Here is a 21,827-nt window from a genome sequence, read left to right on the forward strand (position 1 = left end):
CTTCCACTGCAGCAAGGGATTCTGGGAAATGACATGCAAATGAGCACACATTTGCATGTCATTTCCCAGAATCCCTTGCTGCAGTGGAAGTGCTGTATGCTGGGTGATAATGGGGAAAGGCAGGGTTGCAGACCTGCCTAAGACATGCAGATGAGCATACAGTTGTATTTGCATATTTGCTTTCCTGTGGAGGGTTTTTGTCACTTTTTTTACTCACCATAACTTAACTCAGTATTATGGTGTGTATGTATATATATATATATATATAAATATATAAAAGACCCCGCTCACCGGTGCTCGGCGCTTATGTAAACAAAAAAAATCTAACTTTCCAGCGCACTCAAAGCCCCCCCCCTCCCCCCCCCCACGTAAATGACAGGACACCCGGCGCTCATGCTTGGAGCGCGCTCAGCGCCAGCGGGGACTCAGCCTAAGGCATAACAAAATATGATAATCATATAATTACCTAAATTTAAGCACGAGTAAACATTCAGCAGGTTCTGATTGTTATTCTGTGAATTACATATGGATAGGCACAGATCTTATAGAAAGTTAAGCATAGATCTGCAAGACCTAGTTGTGTTTGTGTGAATTACACATACACATCCGGCAGCGTGTTTGTGAGAAGTATGCATGGGTCATGCCCAAAGTTCTACCACTCTGGGTTATACCCGGAGACGATGGGTTTTGGTCACGTGTCTCCGGGCGGGGCCTCAGCTCTTACCTTCTCGGGCAGCGGTATCTCCCCCTTGCATGGTCTCGTCAACATGGCAATGATACGTTGCAGCGGCACGTTGCCATGACAACAGAACGCAATGTGGCACCATGATGTCCCATTGTCATGGAAATGCGACGCCATTTAACATCGCGGAGCCATGTTGACGGGACAATGCAAGAGTAGATGCCGGGAGATGCAGCTGCCGGAGAAGGTAAGGCTGCGCTTATAGTGATGGCGACAGCGACGTCGCATCAAAACAAAATGCAATGCCGCCGTCGCGTGCGCTTATAGTAAGCGCGACGTCTTGGTCGCGACCGCTGGAAGTCATCTCAATTTGATTTTTCCAGCGACTGTAGCCTGACGTCGTGTCGCTGGCACTATAAGCGCGGCCCAAGAGTTAAATATAAAAAAAAATTAAATTGAAAAGGGGGAAAAAAAAAAAAAAGTCTCCAGGTTAGCCTTCACCAGAAGGTGGTAACCCCGGTGAGGCTGGACTCAGCATTGCATGAATTCAGCAACATCTGACAAGGTTTATGAGAATCATATACGGATCTAGCTGTTACACACACCCAGCTTTGATTTACTCTGGCTACCAGTTTGTCTAATGTCGCTGCGTTTTCAACAAGAGTTTACACAGGCAAAGCCCTTCACCTCCCCCTGTTCCTTCATTGGCTTTCTGGAAGGAACAGAGTGGACTGAGGGTCAAGAAAACACTTGACTGACAAACACTCACAACATTCAAAGAAATCATGTGTAATGTCCAAAGAACCAAAAAGCAGACATCTTTGTTTTAAGCATAGCTACATCTGGGAGGACAAAGGACTTTGGAACCACAGCTGCATTCAATCGGAACCCCTTCAGTCTACATCTGCATCGCCCCAAAGGCAGACAGCCTTTAGCACAGCCAAAGAGCAGCCAAAGGGTGTGGAGCCATTTGCTGCTTTATTTCAATCTGAAACTCACCAGACATTTATCCTCTGTACCCCATTTCCAATCACCCTATTACAAAACAACTGCATGCTGCCACCCTCTCTGTCCCTGACAATATATACTGTCCACTAAGCAGACCCAATGCAACGTGAACACCCTGATAAGCACATCTCAACAGGGGGGTGGGGGGGGGAGAGAAATACCCTAATAAGCACATCCCAGCGGGGGGGGGGGGGGGTTAGAGAAAAACTCTAATAAGCACATCCCAGCGGGGGGGGGGGGGGGGGGGGGGGGGGAGAAATACCCTAATAAGCACATCCCAGCGGGGGGGGGGGGGGGGGAGAGAAATACCCTAATAAGCACATCCCGGTGGGGGGGGGGGGGAAGAGAAAAATCCTAATAAGCACATCCCGGTGGGGGGGGGGGAAGAGAAAAATCCTAATAAGCACATCCCAGCAGGGGGGTGAGGCAGGAGAGAAACACCCTAATAAGCACATCCCAACACAGGGGGAACAGATACACCATAATAAGCACATCCCAGCGGGATAAGTACATCAAACCCCCTACTCTCTGACACACGCTCTTAATGGTGGGTTGGGTGGCGTGTAACCACCCGTCAGAGCTTCGCGCACTTACCGAATCCCCGCCACCTCCATTCAAAACTGCTCGTCCGCAAGTATCTTGCTCACGGATTGGCTGAGTGGCCCGGTGACGCACAAAGGGGGTGTGCCCAAGTCTGACAGTCGTTGGGTCCGCGTCAAAAGTCGCTGAGCGCCGAGCAGCCATCTTTGATTGTGGGTTTAAAAACAACAACAACAACCGGTAACCGCCTGAGCGAACCGTTAATCACAAGATATCACGGACACCCACACCGGGTTTCTCCCATGCAGCTCAGCAGGTTATCGCTGCAGCCGCCCCATTTTCACGTACTTTCTTTTGAAGGGCGTGTTTGCCCTAATCAAAGATGGCCGCGAGGCGCTTCGGTCTCGTAGAAACGTAGGGAAAGGATCCTGCTTTTATGGCAAATGGAAAGGACGTCACACAGGAAGGCTGCTAACCGGAAACACGCCATCACTAGGCTCCTTAAGGTAATATGGGGGCCTCAGGCCCTGGGTGCTGGTGGGGCAACAGCAGTATTCTGTGATCAATCGTGAGCAGTGGGGGTACCAGCTGCCAGACCCTGTAATGAGCAATGAGGGTACCAGCTGCCAGACCCTGTAATGAGCAATGAGGGTACCAGGCTTTCTTACCTTTGGCTTGTTAGTAGGAGATTTTCAGCACTATTTTGTAGATGCAGTATAGAACCAGCTGTGTTGTGACAGGCTTTGGTTTTTATCCCAGAAATGCACTTCTATCCCTGTACTTTTTTTTTTTTTTTTTTTAAATCTGTGCTGTGACTCCTTTTTTGACATATATATATATATATATATATATATATATATATATATATATATATATATATATATATATATATATATATATATATATATATATATATATATATATATATATATATATATATATATATATATATATATATATATATATATATATATTATTTTTTTTTTTTTTGGATAACTTTTGGCGATTAATGAGTTTACTGGGTATTTGTGTGTTTTGTTAACTTTGTCCAGCTGGTCTCAGCTGATTGGGAGGTTGGCCCCTCCCTCCCAGGTTTAAAGCTCTTCCCATCCCACTTTCCATATGCATAGGTCTTTGCATGCAGTTGATTGCGACAGACCTATACAGAGTATTCTTCCTGGTACTGTCCAGGCAAATAAGAATTTCAATCAGATTTAGAACAATGCAGTTGATTTATGACATCAATTATGATCATTCTTCCTAGTATTGTACGGGTTATTAAGAATTTTAATCAGTGTTAGGACCTGTGAATTATGGGCATGCCTCGGAGGGGCTTAAAATGCGTTGGCCAAAGTGTTAAACTAAATGACCCTTTTATTCAAGAGATATATATAGGTATTTCACTGTTACATAGTAGATGAGGTTGAAAAAAGACATAGGTTGAACTTGATGGACCTATGCTAAATTTAGACAACAGATACTTTATCCTATATCTATACTTACTTACTGATCCAGAGGAAGGCAAACAAAAAACCCCATTAAGGGGAAAAATTAATTCCTTCCTGACTCCAAGAATTGGCAATCGGATTAATCCCTGGATCAACATCCTTCCCATGTATACTTATTTGGTATATCCCTGTATACCTTTCCCATCTAAAAAGATGTCCAACCTCTTTTTTTTTAAATCTATTGTATCTGCCATCACAGTCTCCATGGGTAATGAATTCCACATTTTAACTGCACTTACTGTAAAGAACCCTTTCCTTTGTTGCTGGTGAAATTTCCTTTCCTCCAACCTTAAGGGATGGCCCTGAGTCCTTTGTACTACTGCCCGTGGGATGAATAGTTCTTTTGAAAGCTCCTTGTATTGTCCCCGAATATATTTGTATAGAGTTATCATATCCCCTCTTAGACACCTCTTTTCTAATATAAATAAATGTAATTTAGCTAGCCCCTCCTCATAAATTAGAATGTCCATCCCCTTTATTAATTTGGTGGCTCTCTCTGCACTCTCTCTAGTTCCATAATGTCCTTTCTTAGGATTGCTGCCCAAAATTGTACTCCATATTCAAGGTGTGGTCTTACTAATGCTTTGTAAAGGGGCATAATTATGTTTACTTCCCTTCCATCCATTGCCCGTTTGATGCAAGATAAGATCTTGTTTGCCTTTGCAGCTACTGCATGACATTGGGCACTATTGCTAAGCCTGCTGTCTACAAGCACTCCTAAATCCTTCTCCATCAAGGATTCCCCCAATGTATCTCCATTTAATTTGTAAGTCGTCTTTTTATTCTTGCATCCCAAATGCATAACCTTACATTTATCTGTATTAAACCTCATCTGCCATTTATCTGCCCACGTTTCCAGTCTCTCCAAGTCCTTCTGGAGAGAAATTACATCCTGCTCTGATTCTATTACCTTACACAATTTAGTATCTTCAGCAAAGATGGAGACTTTGCTCTCGATCCCAACCTCAACGTCATTAATAAACAAGTTAAAAAGCAGGGGTCCCAGTACCGATCCCTGAGGTACTCCACTCACGACTTTAGCCCAACCTGAAAAAGTTCCATTTATGACAACCCTCTGTTGTCTGTCCTTTAACCAGTTTTCAATCCAGGTGCATATATTATTTCTGAGTCCAATTTTCTTTATTTTGTACACCAACCTCTTGTGTGAAATCATATCAAAAGCCTTTGCAAAATCTAAGTAGACCATATCAACTGCATTACCCTGGTCTAAATTCCTACTTACCTCCTCAAAGAAACAAATAAGGTTAGTTTGGCATGATCTATCCTTCATAAATCCATGCTGACTATTACCAATAATTTTGTTTTCCATTAGGTATTTCTGAATATTATCCCATATTAAACCTTCAAGTAGTTTCCCTACTATTGAAGTCAGGCTTACAGGTCTAATTCCCCGGGTGTGATCTAGCTCCCTTTTTAAATATAGGCACCACATCTGCTTTACCACAATCTTGTGGTACGGAGACTGTGGAAATGGAGTCCTTGAATATTAAATATAATGGTTTTGCTATTACTGAGCTTAACTCCTTGAGAACTCATGGATGTATGCCATCGGGGCCAGGTGCCTTATTTACTTTATTTTTTTCAAGTCGCTTATGAACTTCTCCCTCAGTTAACCAATTGTTCATTAATATGGAGGTTGTGGCTTCATCCTGCAGCACTACTATTGAACTTGATTCTTCCCTTGTAAACACATAGGCAAAGAATTTATTTAATACCTCAGCTTTTTCCTTATCTCCAATAATCTGCCTACCCATCTCACACTGAAAGGGTCCTATATTTTCTTTTCTCATTTTTTTGTTATTAAGGTACTTAAAGAACTTTTTAGGGTTGACCTTACTTTCTATTGCAATCCTTTTTTCATTATCCATTTTTGCTAATTTGATTGCCCTTTTGCAATTTTTGTTACATTCCTTTTAATTCTGATATGATGTCTCTGTCCCTTCTGACTTAAAGAATCTAAACGCCTTCCTCTTCTTGTCCATTTCCTCCCCTACCTGTTTATTTAGCCACATTGGTTTTGACTTATTTATTTTATACTTATTACCCAAGGGTACACTGAAATGTGCTTTTCCAACAAATGTTTTAAAGACTGCCCATTTATCTTCTACATTTTTCCCTGCAAAAACATCATCCCACTATGACTACTAGATTAGACCTCAGTTTATTAAAATCTGCCTTTCTAAAGTTTAAAGTCTTTGTTGAACCCAAGTAATCTGTTTTTTGATTATTTCAAATGAGACCATGTTATGATCACTGTTACCCAAATGTTCCAGGACTTGAATATTTGTTATTACGTCTACATTGTTTGATATGACCAAATCCAGAACTGCCCCTCTCCTGGTTGGTTCCTCAATAATTTGGGTCATATTGTCTTTAAGCACCCCCAAAAACCTGTTTCCTTTTGTTGTAACGCTAATCTCATTGCCCCAGTCTGTCTGGATAATTAAAATCTCCCATTATGCAAACATGACCCAGTTTTGATGCCTTCTCCATTTGCAAAAGTATTTTAGCTTCCTCAATCTCACAGGTGGTTTTATAGCATATTCCCACAAACATTTTCTTTATACTCTTACCTCCACTGCTAATTTCTATCCACAAAGTCTCTACATTTTCATCATTCCCTTCATAGACATCATCCCTTTATAATAGGTTTTAGATCCGGTTTAACATATAAACATACTCCACCTCCCCTTCTATTTGTTCGATCCTTCTGAAAAAGAGAATACCCCTCTAAATTAACTGTCCAGTCATGAGTTTCATCCCACCATGTTTCAGTAATGCCTTTGATATCATACTGCTCCCTTGTAGCTATTAATTCAAGCTCCCCCATTTTATCTGTCAGGCTTCTTGCATTAGCAAGCATGCATTTTTAAGTTTTTTTTCAGCCTGTACTATTAACTTATCTGCTCCTTCCTTTCTGCTCCCACTTGGTTTAGTCTTTGGAAGTTTTCTAGTATTATCTGTATTTACTATGGGTGTCTCACTGCTTGTCAAACTTGCCCCCATTCTACCTCCATACCACCTTGTATCCTCCTCTATTCCATTTAGTTCATTATCTGTTTCATTCCCCTCCCCCCTCCATCCTAGTTTAAAATCTCCTCCAACCTTTTTAGGTGCAATCCGTCCCTAGAATATAGATGGCACCAGGAGGTCCTTGCCTTAAGCTTTTGGCCTAGATCCCTGTAATCATTTTTTAGGACCCTCCATCTTTCAATAACTTTGTCATTGGTACCAACGTGTTCCAAGACCGCCGGGTCAATCCCAGCCCCCCCCCCCCCCCAACAATCTGTCTACCCGATCCGCAATGTGCCGAACCCGAGCGACAACAAACTGTTCGGTTCATGCGGTCCCGGCAACAGATTGCCCTATCTACCTTCCTAATAATGGAGTCCCCTACCACCACAATCTTTCTTTGTATTTGAGCATCCTGAATCCCCACTGTGCTGGAGGAACTATTCCCCTGGCTGCTAGAGGAATTAGTCTCCCCCAGCCTTGCCATTTCTGCCCCAACATTCCCAATATCTTCACTCAACATGGCAAACATATTGGGATGTGTCAGCTCAGAAACGACCTGCCTCTCCCTATTGCCCCTGCTTCCCCTTCTAACTGTCACCCAGCTACCTACCTGCTCCTCACTAACAGCGCCACCATCTGCACCACTAGTCGAAGCAAGGGCCTGCTCAGTGAGCTCTAATTCCCTTTCAAGATTGCCAATGTCCCTCAAGATTGCAAGTTGCCTCTTCAGATCAGCAATCTCTGATTCTAAAGAGACCACTTGTTCACACCTCTCACAGCGGTATGCTCCCTGGAACAGATGCTCCAAGTGCACATATATGAGGCAAGATGTGCATTGAGTGGCATTTTCAATCCTGCTCATTCTAGCAACTATGAAGTTTAGAAGTACTAACAGAAAACTGTACTTCAATAAACTATACAGGCATACCCCGCATTAACGTACGCAATGGGACCGGAGCATGTATGTAAAGTGAAAATGTACTTAAAGTGAAGCACCACCTTTTCCCCACTTATCGATGCATGTACTGTACGGCAATCATCATATACGTGCATAACTGATGTAAATAACGCATGTGTAAAAGGCTCTATAGTCTCCCCGCTTGCGCACAGCTTCGGTACAGGTAGGGAGCCGGTATTGCTGTTCAGGACGTGCTGACAGGCGCATGCGCGAGCTGCCGTTTGCCTATTGAGCGAGATGTACTTACTCGCGAGTGTACTTAAAGTGAGTGTCCTTAAACCGGGGTATGCCTGTACCTTGTTTAACTGCTTTCTTGTTCAAACTGCACACACTTTAACCAACCTGCACTTCAAATCAACTACACAGATCAGTCAGTACACGCAAGCTCTGGATTCGTTAGAAGCCTCTGTTTAAATAGGGACACCCACCAGGTGTGTTAGGTTATCAATTAACTAACCCCACCCACTTAGGTCAGCGAATTAACCAACCACACCCACTCTGCCTCAGGCAGGAGAAAGGGAAAAAAAAGTTACAGGCTTCAAATTACAGCACACTTTAAAAATAGATTAACCCACTGCACACTCCCCCAAAACAGCCACCCCTGCTAGTATACCAAATACTTCCCTTTCCTTCTGGTTCTAACTGCACACACTTTAACCAACCAGCACTTCAAATGAACCACACAGATCAGTCAGTACACGCAAGCCATTGCCATTGGATGTAGCACTGGGCTCTATTTGTGTTTGTTTGCTGTAGCTAGTTTTCATGTTTTGCTTGTGTGGGATCTGTCCAACATGACCGTCTTTCCTTCAGCTCATTACAGTACCCTGAGAATCGGTGACTAATTTACAAAAATGATTAGTCAGTTATAGAGAAGCTATAACTACTTTTATCTATATAAAATCCAAAAAAAATTATTTTATAAACAGCACCTGTTTACAATAATTGGTGGGGGCGGGACCCCTAGATATACCAATACGTAAATATGGGAAGGATGGTACTATCATTTATTTGTAATGCGCCAACATATTCTGAAACTCAGTACAATGGGGGTACGGAGATGTGAAAATTACATAGTTACATACAAATAAGGACAAGCATGCACAGATACAATACGGAATGAGGGCCCTGCTTGTGAATGCTTACAATCTAGAGGAAATGAAGGCGTGCGCTCAGGAACATAAATGTTTAATAGTGTTGGATCCAGCAGCATCTGTAAGGTCATTAGCCACGTTTGCTAGTGCGGTCTCATTGGCGTGTAGAGCATGGAAACCAGATTGCCGGTAGCTGGAGAAGAGAAAGGGAGTTGCTCAAGTAGGCAAAGGGGAGAAGAGAGAGGGCGGTAGTTGGACAGCGAGGCGTGAAGTGTGCATGTGGGAAAGAAGATGGGAATGTGAGAGATTAAAAAGGTGGGTTGGTGTGGAGCTTAGTGTGCCAGAGGGAGCGGAAGAGATATCAGTGAGTAGGATCAAGGGGACAGGTTGTAGGGGGAGATGAGTGCAAAGACCTTGTCCACAGTCACAGTGGAAAATTAGCGGAGACTGGATTTACGTGTGCAAGGGGGGGTCGTTGGTGCGTGTTGAGCTTGACACGAAGAGCTGTCATGTCTGATTTCCTGAATCTGGTCTGACGTAGGTGGCAAAGTCTAGGGCCATGCGGGTAGAAGCGGTTATAGTTGGGCAGAGAGCAGACAAGTTAAAGATGACAAATCGGCATTGAGGGTTAGAGGACAGCGTTTGTATGATTGAAGAAAAGTAGGTTTGCTGGGAAAGGGCAGTGTTATAGAACAAGAGTAGGAATTTATAGTGTAGGAAATCTGCTTTAGAGTGGGACTTACTCTTGTAACGTTCCGACTGAGCCACCTATGCTGAAGCAGTTATATCCTGAGAACCTGACCTGTTGGTGGTCCTTGAGGTCTGGAGTTGCTCATCTGTGGTCTAGGAGGTGTCTATTTGCTTGTAAGTGCCTGTATCTTAGATTGACCAGAACTAAATTGTACTGTACCTTTTTCATTTTGCCAATGTTGGAGGGGCTGAGAGCGTGAGGCCTCTGTAAACTTAATTACCAGGCTCTGGTCACACGTCTCTATGACAACACAGCGTCAAATGACGCCCGTTGCCATAGAGACGAGACGTCAAATGATGCCGCGGGTCACGTGATGTAATTTGACGCATCATTAGACACGAGGAGGGAGCAGGTAGGGGGGGGGGGAAGCGCAGGCGAGGGGAGCTTGCGCACCGCTGACTTAGATGACCCCTCTCCTATCAGGAAATTCTACATAGGGAAATATCTTACAAAATATAAATCTAGTTTTGATATGTCCGTGTTTGGATTGAGCGTTTTCTGTACGCGTGTGATGGACTCTGTTTTAATTGCAAGGGCCAAATTGTATGCAAGAGATGTTCAAGACAGCCATAGTTAATGGTGGGGCATTTATTTGTTGTTTTTTAGAGAGAAAGTACAAAAAAAAAAGCAAATAACTGAAAGATTGCAGCAGTTACAACAGCGTAACAATAAACAGTCAAGTTTTAATGACGTTCCCTCCAATATTTGCAATATGAGCAGCTGACATTGTTACACATTCAACTTACTATATGAAAATATAATATTACCAATAAAATGTGTATTACATCTTCTTTTCCCTTTTCCTTTATTTTTGGTATACACACAAATGACGTGTTAAATCACCCATACCAGCCTATCATTATCAGAAGTCGTCAATAAAGTCTTTGATTTAGCTGAAGCTAAAACCACTGGTTAAAATGGGTACAATGATTCAGCTATATTTAAAAAGGCAATGCAAGCGGCACTTAAAACAAAAAAAGTAATTTTGTTTTAATATATGCAGCCTTTGATTACCTTTTTATTGAAAACGAATTACCTTAGCTGCTGATCGATTGGTTCTCCTGTGATTGATTACCAAAATCCTGTTTCCCAGGGTTCACTAACTGGCTGCCTACAGTTTCATTCAGTCCTTCAGTCAGTGTAACTCAGCAGCTACAATGTATTCTAATATTATAAGGTAACATTATCTATTGTTGGAGTTTGCCGCTCAAACTGCAGGGAACAAATTATGACAAACAGGAAAGTTGAAAATATCTTGCACTGCTGGGGAGGTGGGCTAAAGCCTGCTATAGAAATCAAAAGATGTTCAGTATATTAAAACTCACAAAAAAAAAAAAATCTTTTATTCAGCTTTTAATGCCATTGTTGTATACTACAAAACTGATTTATTTCCCATAGATATAGAACATAAAAAAGTACAATACCTGCTAAATACCAGGTAAAGTTGGAGGGTGTGTAATGGTTACACTGCAGTTAATTAAAAATATAACCGCATTCAGATATCAACATTGCTTATAAGCAGATTGCAGTTAAGAGCAATAATGAATTATGTTATATACTACTCATTGAAAGTCTGACATCTGATTTTTTTTATGGCAACAAGTTGCATGCCAATGTATACATGTTGTAGCTGCTAGAATCCTTTATTAAATAGTTATTGTTCTCCTTCATGTTTCTTGTCGTGTAATCCGTGGTCTTTCTGTTGTGCTTTTTTTATTTATTTATTTCTTTTCTCTGAAAGTTCACCATGGAGTTATAAGTGCTTGTTATACGCTGCTCTTGAACAACGTATTTTCACACAAATAAGTAAGCTGTAATGAATAATCTAAGATGAAATACTCCTACGGGCCTCTTTAGACTATATTTTGTCTTATCTAGTGGTGACAATGTTCGCGGCCCTGTAAATAGTCTTGCAGGCACAAGGAGTCTCTACCCGTAGAGTTTATTGCTCGATTTTGAGTTTTGGGGATTTGCCCAAGATGTCAAGGACAGCTGAAACTGGGATTCAAATTGAACATGTCACTATCCTCTCAGTCACTTAAGTCTGTCTGAAAACACTAAAGATTAAAAAAAAAAACGATGATAATAATAATAATTATTATTATTATTAACTGAACACATCTTCATAATCTGTATTGAGTCTTTCCACAAATGACATTAGCTAGTTCCCATTGTAGCCATATGAATTCTAACCTTTCTCCATATAAAGGTACAAATATTTCTGCTGAAAAGGGGCTTTGCTATTGTTAATTACTGAAGATTAGAGGGAAGTGCGTAATCTGCTTTCAGACATTTATTTATAAAATGTGTTACCAGGAAGTAATACACTGAGAGTTACCTCTCGCTTTCACATATGTCCTGGGCATAAAGTTATGGTGACAGATACATGGTTACAAATACACGGTTATATAGCTGAATAGGTGTATACATGATATATGAAGACATTGCATGAACAGTGAAAGATAAAGTAAGTTTATAGGCGTATGTAACTGTTACAGACCACATAGCAGTAATGTGCAGGTTGAGGTCGCTTTAAAAATCTACACAGTTCTAGCAAGCACTTTTGCCAAAAGTTTTTATATCTGCAACCATGCCATGGTAAACCCATTTCTTTAGCAGGTCCTACAGTACCAGCTACTAATATTATACTGTCTTATGTATTTCTTCCACTACATAGAGAGAGGAGGAAACAAAATACAAGCAACAGCATGGGGTGTGTGACATAACATGCAGTGCTTAAAGGGTTAACATTTAAGAAATATGTGCTATGTATGTGCTACAGTGCAGTTAAAACTGGTTCAAAAACAGAAGTGCCCTAATAATTATAGTGAAAAACTAAAGCTAAAAAAACCCCAGTGCATTGTACATGTCACTGTTTTTCTTTTCCATTGCTGACATTTAACCTCCTAATAGAAATGTGTTCAGTTTAATCACTGCAGCTTTGTAGCTTTGAATACAAAGTTTTAAAGAAAAAAAAAATGCGCAGACATTATATGTAATTCAACAACTTATGACATTGTTTTTGAAGATTGAATACTTCTTTATACCACTTTGCATACATTACACGTTACACAGTTAAGTGTGTGTGTATGTATTGCTATTGAAATCCTGCTGCCTTGGTTTTTAGATGCTAAATAATCATCTGTATTTTTTTAGGTTTTTCACATACAGATGATTTAGAGTAAGAATATCCTAGATCTTTTCTTCATAATGATGCCAGTTCAGTGGCTACAGCTGCCACAGGAAATCCTTTTGGAAATATTGAAGTATCTGTCTCCAGCTGCAAAGGCCAATGTTAGGGCCACATGCTCTTACTTAAGGACACTGGTGGACCATCCATCTTTATGGAAACACAGTACTATTCTTTTCAAAAGTGTGCCATTTAATGACAAATTCTGGGAAACACTTCAGAATAGAAAGATCTGCTCAGTAGAATTGACCAAAGTGACCCTGAAACAAATTAAGAAAATGACCACTTCATTGCCAGGTCTTCAGAGTGTCACAATTGACTCCTGCTTGAAGGGTGAGACCCTACAAGGACTGCGACCCCTCACCAGTCTCCAACAGTTAAATTTGCTGGACTGTTCCACTTTGCTGGACCAGGATATATTCACGGAAGTTGTTCAATTTCTACAGCTTACACAATTGAACTTGTGCAAAGTGACTTTCTCGACTGGCCTTCCTTTAACCAGCATTGTTTTGCTGCAGAACCTGTTTTCCTTGACTCTTCACTCAAAAGAAGGCCTTGTGCCTGAAAGGGCTGTACAGTACATTTTGTTTCGCTTACCAAAACTCCGAGTGCTTTCCCTTGCTGTTGGAAATATGAATAAATCGAAGCTGTCGCTTTGCTTCAACATACCAGATACTATTGTCCGTCCACTTGAAGGTGAGACAAAATGTTGACACTTCCCCTAATTGGAAATAAGTTGGTAGCAGTTGCACCAAATGTAAAACCTTGAGAAGGGACCCATAGTTCGTAATGAAAATGTGAAGGTTTTTATATACTACAGGCATACCCCGCATTAACGTGCGCAATGGGTCCAGAGCATGTATGTAAAGCGAAAATGTACTTAAGGTGAATCATAACCTTTTCCCCACTTATTGATGCATGCACTGTACTGCAATCGTCATATACGTGCATAACTGATATAAATAACCCATGTGTAACAGGCTCTATAGTCTCCCCGCTTGCGCACAGCTTCGGTACAGGTAGGGAGCCGGTATTGCTGTTCAGGACGTGCTGACAGGCGCATGCGTGAGCTGCCGTTTGCTTATTGGGCGATATGTCCTTACTCACGAGTGTACTTGAAGTGAGTGTACTTAAAGCGGGGTATGCCTGTATTCACCGGATCCTATTCAAGATGTACAGCATGTGAGCCACTTTCAAATACATTTGCTACAAGTCTTTGCTAGCATGGGGTGGACGCCTTCCAAGCGATAGAGGCCACTGCGCCTGTGATGCCTTGTTGTCTAAAATGTTGTTGTTGTTGTTGTTTTAAAATAAAAGCAATGTTGCAGGAGTGGTCAATTCAAGTCCTCAAAGGCCACCACAAGGTCAGGTTTTAAAGCTGCAGTTCAGTCTTTTTTTTTTTTTTTACTTCAATAGTTTCATGTGGGCAATCTCTAATTACCTAAAGAACTGTATAGCTGCAGGTCAATTCGTTCTCCATGTATTGATAGGTGAAATTTGGTGACATAATTAGAGCTGGCATATGTTTTTCTTCTGCTTCTGTCTCTCAGTGGAAGCTCATGAATATTCATGAGCACTCCTGCACTGGCATGTGCTAGAGGGAGGGCAGGGCTGACAAATGGGTGTGCCAGGGCTTGTGACAGGACATGAAGGGGCAGTGCCTAAGCAAATGGCTGTTAAAATAGAATACAAGAAAATTGGTCTTTCAAAGTTGTTTTTTTAAACAGAAAATGCTAAAAGTATTTTTTCTTACTACAGAACTGATTTATTAAAAAAAAAAACACATGCAGGATATTGACTGAACTGCAGCTTTAAGGATATCCCTGATTCAGCACAGGTGACTGTCAATGACTGAGCCAATGATTGCGCATCTTGTGCAGAAGCAGGGATATCCTTAACCTGACCTGTTGGTGGCCCTTGAGGACTGGTGTTCGCTTCCCCTGCAATAGAGCGTATAGATTGCTCACTGATTATTACCGGGAGATGGCAAGACCTTTCAGGTAAGTGTTACCATAGAAGCTGAGATATTTGGTTACAATGCTATAAAGGAGAACATTAAATAATTATAAGTAAACATCTTGAGCTGTGTCGTGCGAATAATGTCCCATGACAATGTGAGAAACAAATGCAGGAAACTACCTAGGCTTTAGAGAGGAGGTATCTAGTTTCTGGGTGTTGGGTATGTAGCAAAGCAGGTTGGTGTTTGTGTTGATGAATGTACCAGGAAGACTTTAAAGCTGCAGTTCCCTGTAGGGGGTATCTGGAACTGAACCACATTAGGCTCGTAACATGCTGTGTGTGGCCGTGCACGCGGGCCTGTGCGAAGTCGCGTGCCGCATACTTTTTGTGTGTATAGAGTCCGTGCTGACGGGAGCGACATGCTGGGAAGTGTGTGTGTGTGTGTGTGTGTGTGTGTGTGTGTGTGTGTGTGTGTGTGTGTGTGTGTGTGTGTGTGTGTGTACTGTGAGTGAATAATTACTTAAATATGTTTTTTTTTTTTTTTTTTTTTAAATCTTGTTTGATAAATAAAAACTTTTTATTTGTGCACTTATTCACACATACATACATTTCAGCGGCGGTAGCGGCGCAAATTAATTATTTTCCTCATCTCCACCACCCCTGCCGGCCGGTTCCACGCAAACTAACCTGACTAACTAAGCTGACTAACCTCAGCCAACTATAAATGCCGCGCACGGTGCAGCAAGCGCACACTATAGAACAGCCCTTAGTTTCAGCTCCGGGAGCCCCCTGCTTCCCAAGATACTTTTCATACAAGGTGGAAACCAAATTGAGGTTTTAATTGTACATGGGTCATCAAGCGTAGTTCCCTATTGGCATATGTCCCGCAGGAGATTTAAGAACCAGAAGTACCTACGGAGTCAAGTATCTGGGGAAGCAGGGGTTACACACCTTAAATGAATGTGGTTCAGCTTTGGAGACTGCCTGTTTTCCACCTAGTGCTAAATAAAATTCTTCTTGGAATGTGCATTTTTAACATGAGTAATGTATTAGATATACCACAGGTTTCTAATTCCTAGTAGTATACTGTGATCTTAAAACACTGATCTCTGTTCAGACCTGTGATTATTTTAAGGTTTGTGCACTTGTGACATTTTGTGGGGGTTAGATAGAATCTAGTCCCAGCCCGTAAACCAATATAGACTTTTGCCGAAACATGCCCACTGACCGAAAATATCTTGCAGGTTTTTTTGGGGGGGTGGCTGGGTCATTTTAGTTCGATCTTTTTGACAAAACATGTTCAGTCGGTACCAATATTATATTGTCCTTTTTGTATTTCCTCCGCTGCATGGAGAAGAAGAAATAAAACCATGATCTAGTCAATAGCATATGATATGACGTGTGCAGTGTGGTTTAAACTGGTTAAAAACAACCAGAAGTGTCCTAATTAGTGGGAGGAGGAAATAATTAAAAAGTTCAAGAAAAAATATATACTTCAGTGTTTTGTTGTCTCTGGTGTGTGAAAACTAAGGCCACGATTATACCCGCCACGCACCGTTGGAACAAACTAATGGTGGCCAATGAAGGTGCACATAGTGCGCGCTACCAAGAGCTATGGAGCGACAGACTTGTGAGGAGACAAAGGAAATTGTTTTTGAAGTTCAATGGCCGCGTCACGTGAGCGGTTCAGCAAATGAGGATGAACCTCTCGTGACACCACAGCCATGCCTCCAGTGTAAGTTTCGCGCGTGACGTCACGCAAGCAATGTGGGCTGTGGGCAGGGAGCGCACGCGCTGCGGGTGACGTCATGCACTCTGCTAGGTTGGGATATTTGTTGACCGCTAATTACGCTTGTGTGGGGGATGTCAGGTGGGCACGGCCATGACGTCACGGAGCTGGTTCGCCCTCATTGTGCGAATCAGTAACGTGATGCGCCAGCGATCAGCAAATCCAAATTTGCTTGCTTTGACAAGCAGCTAAACACCACGCATGTGCAGGCGCTCGCTCACGCTGGCCACACACATTGCAGCAATGTGTTTCATTGAGGCCAGCGCGAGCACCCACTCAGTGTCACCCTAGACGAGGCCTAAGTCGTGCGACGCTCAAAACTCACACCGTATTATGTATTTGTCAACTGAAGTGCTACTTGAAGTGACCACAAATATACAACCGTAAAGCAAAAAGCCCAAATGCATATTCAATATGACAAATGTTCATTCTCTTTCAAAAACTGTTTATTCCTCTCTATTTCCCCCCCTCCCCCCGCCCCCCTCTTGTTACGTTTAGAACAACCTTGTATTCCAAGGCTCCAGCTCCAGAAACTGGAACTGATCAACTCTGGATGTGCAGGTCTCTCAGCTAATGCTCTTGATCAGCTATCTACTCTCCAGACTGTTAATTTGTGCCAACACGTATGCCTGGAGCAGGAAGACTTGCTTAAAGTAATGCTCCAGAAGCTGCCTAACCTGACTGAGCTGTATATTGAATGTAAGTCTTTTCTTCCTGATTTTTATTTCTCAAATGGTTAAGACGCACCATCCATAAACGTGAAGCTTTTAAAGAGTTAATCTATTCTCCTATCGCAATCGCCCATCTTCCTTTACCCAACTGTCTTCTCATATCCTCCCTGTGCCTCCAGGGTTGGAACCTTCTGTTACCGGCTCCATGGTGTGAGACCTAGATTTTCCCTGGAACCTCAATGACTGTTAAACCTTGGGAAGAGTTTTCCCAGTTGGCAACTCTCTGCCTCTTTCATATCAGGTGCGGGACAGTTATTTTTGTTGTGGTTGAGCGCATGCCTGCATACCACAGATACATTTTGGGGAATGTGACAAATTTATGAGCTGTGGGTTGTAGACCCTTGTGCTATCATGTCAACACATTAATATGAAACTGTTGCATTGTGAAATAACACTTTGTGAGGTTATAAATTGCCATAAACATCTGTGTAAAGCGCTTCTACCCAAACTGATGTTTTGTTTGTTAGGGTCAGCACCGTTTCATCCGTATGTCCATTACCTTTCTTCGAAATTGGAAAAGCTGAGTGTGGTGGGGACTAAGGTTTCCAATGACACTCTCTGGTGTCTTTTTGAATGTACCAGTGAACTGAAGTACTTGGACTTAAGTTTTTCCCATGGGTTTGATGAAGAGCTGGTGAAACAGTTCCCTCGCTCGTTTCCACAGCTGCGAAATCTCTACCTGAGGTACGTTGACTTTGATGTAGTAAAGCACCTGTATAGTAAGGACAGTGGTTGTCTTCTCTTTCTTTTGATAGCATTATGTACTAGTAATGAAGGGAACGAGTTGTATGCATAGTTGGAAGAAGAGTGACATGCTTATTGTGCCTGCCTCTCCAGTGTTGCTACAATGTTGCATGTTTGATGTTTCCCAACGCTGGATAGGAGAGTAATAAGAAAGTTCTTGGTAACACTGGCTTTGAAATTGGTGAGAAACTGTACATAATACCGCGCTCCTCCCTATAGAAGTTTGCTGCAGGTAAAAAGATAGGCTTTGCGTATAGAAAAACAAAAAGAACGATTCCTGCGCTCCTACCAATTAGGCTAAAATAAAAAAATGATCTCGTGAAAAAGGGTAATTTTGTTAAACCCTTTGGCCAAAGTATTTATAAGCCTGCATGCCACGTCAAGGCATACCCGTATGCAGGTACCTACACTGAATATATGTAATAATTGTCCCATGGACTAGTGATAAAATGTGAGAAAGCTCTGAAATTGGTGAGCCTAGTTTGAATTGGTGTCCACTCTTTGATCAGTACATATACTTAAAGTAGACGGTTTTTGTTGATTTCTTACTAACACAGCGTATCTGATGCAAAGAGTTATAAAGAAATGGCGTGCCTCATCTTTCTACTTCCGTGAAGCCTTTTTTGTTGTTTTTGTTTAACTCTAGCAATAAATATCCCTTTCCCAATAAATCAAATTATTATGAAAACGTGCAAAAAAATAAGCGCAAGTGACTTCAATAATAAAAAGGGTGATAAGTATGATTTATTGAAATAATAAAGTTATACAGTACATCAGTGCAGCGCTGCTCAACAAAAGAGACTGACCCAGAAGTCTCAAAGTGAATGTCAACTCAAAAAGGAGCGCAATTAAACTTTGGTGGTAATTATCACAGCTAAACAACTGTGTGTGCAAGAAATATGCAGGGAAACCTTACAAATGAGGTAAACCACATTTCAAACGTGTGTGTATCAAATGGTGCATTATGTTGTACTTCTATCTTGCACTAAATGAACCAGGGGGAAAAACCTACTGGTGCTCCTACATGTAAATGGGCATTGATGGGTTAAACCCACGTGTGATGGTAACATGCAGGATCCTAAGGAATCCTCCTCGTGTAGGAAATCAATTGTGTCCATACAATAAAAAAAAGGCAGAACACTGTAATACCCCGCTGGAGCTGACCGCGCTCATGCTTGAGTGATGACGTCACCAACTCTCCAAGCTCTCCAACTCTCCATTCGGCAACTTTTTTAGTGAGAGGGGGAGAGAGGCCCTGGCAGAGCAGTGACTGGTGCTAATTGGCTGAGGAGGTCATGTGACCCTTCAGCGCCCCTCAAACACAATCCGTGGTTGAACAGATTAAAATGAATTGTGCTGACCGCACCAAGTGCAGTCAGCGGCAGCGTGGACGCAGCCTAAGGTATAATTACAGTGTATACAATACTCCTACAAGGACCTAAATCTATTGCAATACATACAAATACAATTTTATCTAATAAAAATACAATCTTCAATCATGGGTACAATCATAATTATGTCAGTAAAACATGTTATTACTGGTTCATATTTCTAACTCTGTACAGTACATAGTTTGTGTAGCACTTTTTCTAATTCTGTTTTGTTCTAGCAATACCAGGTTGACTGGAGACACGTTGGTGGTGTTAGCCAATCTGAAGTTCTTGCGAGTGCTTGATGTTTCCAACAACCAGCACCTGACTCCAGAAGTGATCCTCGCATTTAGAAATATAACATCTAACAGAATTCATTTAATCCTTTAGTGACAAATTGCAAGTTCAGGAACTGCTGCTGGTAAAATTGACTTTTGAAGGATATTTGGGAAGCCCGAAGTTGTTTCTAGTCTTCTACTGAACAGTGCACCATGTCATGCACTACTTCTTATAGCTGTGAGAAGCACGGATATGGGGGGGAACGTTTTATTTATAAAGATGCCGAATCCTGGTTTTATTTATTTTGTAAGTCTCTAGAATAACACTTCAACAGAACAAAGGTCTCATGTATCCTGTTTTTAACCTTTATTCTGTCAATGTTTGGAAAAAGTAGAATTTGCACACGAAAGGAAATCACTGCCGTCCCGGCTCCAATCGGTTTGTTACTGCCAAAGATACTGCATGTCTTAATTGGCTACTACTCGGTGTAACACTTGTATGTTTTTTTTTTTTTTTTTAAACTCTGAAATGTTTCTATAGTGGAATCTATTGCATATTATGGTGTCGGTAGCAAAACTAATTTCTATTCGATCGTGAATGCTAGGTGCGCTGTCAGAAGAATGCGCATGCTTCAGTACTTGATTGATTTTGGGGGTTTTTTGTGTTTTTTTTTCCTTCTGAAATTGCTTAAAGCTGCCGCCCGCGCTGAATGTCTTTTAAAAAAAAATTAATTATATATAGTAAATGGCCGCTTGAGACCTTATTAAATTGACTCCTTAATTTTGATGCTTCTGGGTGTCGATCAGGGTGAATTACTTCCTTTTCTCTTTCATAACTCCTACATCCCTCAAGTACAGGTTTGTGAGCTGCTGGTCTCATAACTACCCCACATATACACTTCCAGTTTAATCTTGTTACAGGAATATGACCTTAATATTGTAGTTCACCTTTTTAGAAGTGGGACTTGCTAGGAAAGGTGCCTCGGGCGCAAACGTATGGACAGTGAACATACTCCTTTTCTTCCGATGGGAGACTGTAAACTTGCCCCCCGTTGATCTGTGCCCTGATGCAGTAAATGTTTTGTAGCCCATTTCAAATAAGACCTTTTTGGTTAAAAATAACTTTTCAAAAGGTTGCTACACAATAGGTTGCAGTGGATGTATAGGCGTACAGTTTGAACGTATTTAAGGGCGCAAAGTTCTGCTTGTCTCATTCTTTGGGATAACTTACATTTGTGTAACGGTCACAGGAAAACGTTTTTTTGTTTTTTTTCGTACAAACTGTTTAATAAAAATACATTTCAATACAGTGACCTGTGTATAGAATATTTTTTCATACAGTGGAAACGGTGTTAATGTAGCAGAAAGACATATGTATATGTATTCTTTTATTTTTGTAGCCTTTTGTTTCTGCAGAAAAAAAATGCGATGTATGAGGTGTATTTACTAAAGCTTCACGGTTGCAAAATATGGTGGTTTTTTGTTTGCACTGATTTTAGCGAGAAAAGGTGTCCCATTTAATGCCTTGCCTTTTTCTGTTACATTTCGTGCAATTTGGTTCTGCAGCATGGAAGCTTTAGTAATCCGCCCCAAGTTGTTTTTTTAAAGGTGCAATAACATCTAGTCGGCCAGTTGCAATTCTTAGGTTCCTCTGTAAGGGGAAGTATTTGTCAATCCACGTGTTTTCTTTGCCCTTATCCCACCCTGTCCTTTACCAGAGTACCAATAAGAGGAGCTATGGAGGGGGCGGAACATGGTGACATCACACAAAAAGGAGCAGCCAGAGGAAACCCCTCCCAGATGTAACGTTAAGATTGGTGGAATGAGTTCACATTGCTCCTAGGGGAGGAATTGACTCTTTAAGACTTGAAGTGTGAAAGCTATTTACATTAGCAAAGCGCGAAAGGAAACTCTGTATGGAGGATGTGGAAGCTGACATTGTGCATGCATACTGTGTGTTCTGTAACGTTCCGCCTCCCATTATAGGTGGAACAAAGATCTAAGGAGACCCCTTTTCTTTGCGTTGTCATAGGTACAGCAGGATATCCAGGACCATTGTTTATTTTTGAGTTGCAAATGGAGAGCAAATTTATATTGCATATACTTTTTATATGCATAACTTATTTTTCATAAATGTATTTTGTAGCTTTTTAATGTTGCAAAACAGAGCTGCTAGTGTATGTATAAAA

At 41.5% G+C, this 21,827-nt stretch overlaps 2 protein-coding genes across 7 annotated transcripts in view; one reads left to right on the forward strand and one right to left on the reverse strand.

Annotated features, from left to right (window-relative positions):
- Positions 1 to 2,631, reverse strand: part of MIS18BP1 (MIS18 binding protein 1) — a 33,788-nt gene extending 31,157 nt beyond the window's left edge. Inside the window, exon 1 of one of the 3 annotated variants that reach the window (XM_075614377.1) lies at positions 2,285 to 2,631. The gene's annotated coding sequence lies outside the window, so the exon portion shown is untranslated. Of the gene's footprint in view, positions 1 to 466; positions 1,805 to 2,284 lie in introns of those variants that run through there. The other 2 variants (XM_075614375.1, XM_075614376.1) reach the window with 2 other exon arrangements.
- Positions 2,385 to 20,947, forward strand: LOC142502826 (uncharacterized). Of its 4 annotated transcripts, none has more exons than XM_075614378.1 (5): positions 2,385 to 2,736; positions 12,734 to 13,463; positions 17,014 to 17,214; positions 17,714 to 17,930; positions 19,600 to 20,947. In XM_075614378.1, exons 2-5 carry the CDS (start codon positions 12,788 to 12,790, stop codon positions 19,748 to 19,750), a joined length of 1,245 nt encoding a protein of 414 aa, XP_075470493.1. In that variant the 5' UTR covers positions 2,385 to 2,736; positions 12,734 to 12,787; the 3' UTR covers positions 19,751 to 20,947. The 4 variants fall into 4 exon arrangements, 3 of the variants coding, with proteins under 3 accessions (XP_075470493.1, XP_075470494.1, XP_075470495.1); XM_075614379.1 differs by lacking the exon at positions 2,385 to 2,736 and adding an exon at positions 2,748 to 2,881; XM_075614380.1 differs by lacking the exon at positions 2,385 to 2,736 and adding an exon at positions 7,856 to 9,690.
- The last annotated feature ends 880 nt before the right edge of the window (positions 20,948 to 21,827 follow it).

Source organism: Ascaphus truei, chromosome 9, assembly GCF_040206685.1.
Source record: "Ascaphus truei isolate aAscTru1 chromosome 9, aAscTru1.hap1, whole genome shotgun sequence".
NCBI lineage: Eukaryota > Metazoa > Chordata > Amphibia > Anura > Ascaphidae > Ascaphus > Ascaphus truei.